The sequence below is a fragment of the Gavialis gangeticus genome, unplaced genomic scaffold, assembly GCF_001723915.1.
Source record: "Gavialis gangeticus isolate Ggan-Ray unplaced genomic scaffold, GavGan_comp1, whole genome shotgun sequence".
NCBI classification, from domain to species: domain Eukaryota; kingdom Metazoa; phylum Chordata; order Crocodylia; family Gavialidae; genus Gavialis; species Gavialis gangeticus.
This window is the reverse complement of record NW_017729015.1, coordinates 17,870,244-17,874,108: the sequence shown is the minus strand read 5'-3', so window position 1 is coordinate 17,874,108 and position 3,865 is coordinate 17,870,244. Positions and strand designations below refer to the sequence as shown.

The 3,865-nt window shown below is 62.7% G+C and overlaps 1 protein-coding gene across 1 annotated transcript in view; it reads left to right on the top strand.

Annotated features, from left to right (window-relative positions):
* Positions 1–3,865, top strand: part of SLC30A2 (solute carrier family 30 member 2) — a 10,184-nt gene that overhangs the window by 5,464 nt on the left and 855 nt on the right. The window contains exons 2-5 of the mRNA XM_019512455.1: positions 1,839–1,992; positions 2,537–2,714; positions 3,372–3,477; positions 3,587–3,721. Coding sequence (XP_019368000.1) covers positions 1,839–1,992; positions 2,537–2,714; positions 3,372–3,477; positions 3,587–3,721 — 573 coding nt within the window. The remainder of the gene's footprint in view (positions 1–1,838; positions 1,993–2,536; positions 2,715–3,371; positions 3,478–3,586; positions 3,722–3,865) is intronic.

Sequence of the window (3,865 nt, the reverse complement as noted above, 5' to 3'; positions counted from 1 at the left end):
TCTGGAGGGTGGCAAGCTGCCTACGCGGGTGCGTCCTCGCTGCCTCCCCGTCCGCCGCTGACCGGGTCTGAGGATCGTGGAGGCCGGCCACCGGGCTCCCCTGGCTGGGGTGACCTCCCCGTCTGTGCCTTGTTGGACTGGGCGTGAAAGGTGCCTGCCCTCCCTTCTGCCGCGGGGCTGGGAGACGGGACAAAGCGCCCCTGTCGAGCCGTACAGCCCGTGAAGCACTCGTGACTCTCGGGCGGTGAGGTGTGCTTGTAACCGGGGGCAAGGTGTTGGAGGGTCGTGCCCTCCGCAGCTGGACGTGAGCAGATCCTACTGAAATCAGCAGTGGCCTGTGCCTGGCCTCAGCCCCGGCCACAAGTTGTTGGAGAGGAGGTTTAGATCAGACGTCCGTAAGAGCTACTTCCCGGTCAGGGCGGCTAGGACCTGGAACCAACTTCCGAGGGAAGTGGTGCTGGCTCCTACCCTGGGGGCTTTAAGAGGAGGCTGGATGCCTGCCTGGCTGGAGGCATCTGAGCCCAGTTTTTCTCCTGCCCAGGCGGGGGGTTGGACTTGCAGATCTACAAGGTCCCTCCGACCCTTGTATCTCGGCAGGGCAGGCCTTTGTTCTGGAAATCCTAGAGGCCCAGGTGTCCGTTATCACTTCCACGGCCCTTGGGCTTTCTAAATGCCCCCTCCAGGAGTTCGTGTCTGGGCTCTTGCCCTCCCTGCCCCGCTTTCCTTTCTGGTAACAAGTGCTTGTGCGAGTGCAGGGTCTGAGCCTGGTTTCTGCTGGCACGAACCATGGGCTTTGCTACTCCACCGATAGTTCAGGTTGGGATTGAGTTAACTGTTCAGCCCCGTATGGTGGCTGCAGCCCTGGCCTCTGGACCCAGAAGGCCAAACGTGAGCCCAGAAGCTGGGCTGTTGTCCCTGAAACCACTGAGGCTGGGTGTACGCTATGCAGCCTTGCCAGTGTAGCTGTGCCAGGTAGGAGTTGGCAGCGGGGCAAAAATTGCCGCCTTGAAGAGCACCGAGACAGTACAGAGCCGAACGGAGATGCAGGGATGCCAGTAAATAAATGCCTCTTTAGCCATCCCAGCTTTCTGCTGCTCTAAGGAGCTGCTGTGAGCCGTGCAGCAGGAGTCCTTAGCTTGGCATAGCCTCCCCGCGGTGCTGGCAGGAGTGCCAGCGGCCCCTTTCAATGCGTGGAGCGCGGATACTGAGATTCGTAGAGGTGGCTGGCTTGTTAAGAGGAAAGCATTGCTGCAGCTGCTGCAGAGCCAGGGCAGGTCTTGCGAGGGGGAAAGGACGCCGTGCTGCATCTCCCTCGGTCATGTGTGACTGCTGTGCGCAGCCGCGTTACGGCGTTGATGCTAAAGGGCCTAGACTGTCCTGAGTTAGTCTGCAAGGTGCCACGCTGCCCTGCCTTCTGCGTTGCTGTGGTTCGTGCAGTGCCGGTGGGCCGGACTTGCTGCCTTTTAGCCCTGGGGTCTCGGAGCTGCTGTGATCTCCCTCCAGAGGGTGCAGGGGAGAGCAGCGGGGCTGGAAAAGCAGCTGGCCCTGGAGGAGCAAGTTAAGCTTTGTGCGCAGGGGCCTCGCCGAGTCCCCGTCCTTAGCTGTACTTCCAGGGGCAGGTACGGACCATCAGGGAGCTAGAAATGGCAAGCAGAGGCCTGCCCCCAATGCTGCCAGCTTCACAGCGCAGCCGTAGAGGGGGCGCTGGAGCCGAATGGGGGAGCTGCTTCGGGAGACGAAGGGAGGCTGCCGTGGCCACTCCAGGCCCACGAGAGGCTGCGGGCGTGGGGATTGCTCAGAGGTGAAGCGTCCGCTCTAACCTGGGCCTTGCCCCGCAGAGATCCTGGGGGCCCTGCTCTCGGTGCTGTCCATCTGGGTGGTGACTGGTGTCTTGGTCTACCTGGCCGTGGAGCGGCTGCTCTCCAGCAAGTACGAGATCCAAGGGGAGGCCATGCTCATCACCTCGGCCTGCGCCGTGGCCGTGAATATCATGTGCGTGGCTCTGGGGGTGGGCTTGGAGAGAATGGGTGGGAGTTGCTGGCTAACTGCAAAGGCTAATTCCCTCCTGTGGGAATGCCCCGACTGGCTGGTAAGCCTTGGCCACCCCTAGGGATAATTAATCCAGGGACTGGGAGGTCTTCCAGGGCTGGAAGCTGGGGGATCCCCGTGGGTTTCCAGGATCAGGTCCTGGTCAGTCAGATGCCAGGAGGGATTTTGCTCATGAATGCAGAAGCTCTGGGCGCCTCTCAAACCCACCTCCCCATGCCACAGCCTCTTGACATGTGCCCTGCAGAGGTGAGGATTGCCCCCTCCCCACTCCTGGAGCCCCAGCTGGATGAGGAGGGGCTTGGGGGTGAGACAGGCCCCTGCCTCTGGGGTTGCGGCTGCACGGATGGTGCATTTAGAGCAGGCCAGGCCAGCCCTGCTCAATGCTGCAGGCTGCAATGGCAAGCAGGGCCCGTTTCCATGAGCTTCAGGCAAGGGGAGAGGCAGAGGCAGCTCCCTCGATGCCCTGATGCCTCCGTCTCCCCCGTAGGATGGGTGTTGCCCTCCACCAGACCGGGCACGGCCACAGTCACCACGGCCACGAGCACGGTCCCCACGGCCCTGACGCACAGCCCAACCCCAGCGTCCGCGCCGCCTTCATCCACGTGGTCGGGGACCTGCTGCAGAGCGTCGGGGTCCTGGTCGCTGCCTATGTCATCTACTTCAAGGTGCAATGCAGAGGCGTGGGGGGGGAGCTGGGGGTCCCCTCTGGGCACAGCACAAAGCGCCAGCCCTTTGTTGCACTGTGGTGGTCGCTGTCCTAGGAAGGGGGGGCCTGGTCTGAGTACAGGACCGAGTGCCAGGAGCTCTGTGCTTTCATCCCTGCCCTGCTACCGACTCCCTGCGTTCATAGGCAAGTCATTTAACTGCCCCACTGGTGCCCAGCACCGCACAGGCAGCCAGGACACAGAGGGGAGCTCCGCAGGGAGTGGAAATTTCAGAGAAACGCAGGCACGTCGCTCTGCCCGTTGAAACCTGGCTCCAGGATCCTGAGAGGTGAAAGCCCATGGGAGTTTTGGCTTTGCTTCTCACCACACATTCCCCCCTGGCCAGGGCACTGACCCTTCCTCAAGGGCACTAAAGATATCCTGGGAGGTCTCCCAGCCCAGCGGGGACCCTGCGCAGCTTGCACTGCCGCTCTCGCTGACATCCTGAGCCCAAACAGCTTCTCCTGTGGAGCCGCGCTCAGTAACTCGGCTCTGGGCGGGCCCAGGGTAGCTGCAGGGCTCTGTGCCACGCGGCTGCTGGGTGCAGGTCTTGGCCGTGCAGGGTTATTTTTTGGGAGCCTGGAATTGCGGTGACCGCTCCCCTCCCCGCCCTGGCAGCCGGAGTACAAGTTCATGGACCCCGTTTGCACCTTCCTGTTCTCCTTCCTGGTCCTGGGGACAACGCTGACTATCCTCCGAGACGTGGTGCTGGTGCTGATGGAAGGTGAGGTACCCAGCCCCGCCGGGAGAAGAGGCTTCTACCCGGGGTCCGTGCGACACCGCCCTCCCTTCCCAGCTGGGCTGGGGACACCGACTCCCTTGCCCCCTTCCAGGGACCCCGAAGGGGGTGGACTTCAACAGCGTGAAGGAGATCCTGCTGTCCATCGATGGTGTCAAAGCCCTGCACAGCCTCCACATCTGGGCTCTGACCGTGTCTCACCCCGTGCTGTCTGTCCACATCGCCATCCGTGAGTACATCTGCCCCACGGGCTCCCAACGGGAGCGTCAGCCTTGACCTTGGTCGTACCTGTTGGCAGCGAGTGGCCAGGTCAAGGCTGAGGTGCTTTGCAGCCCCCGTGCTCCCTCCAAAATGCTGCTGGGGGGGGGGGGGC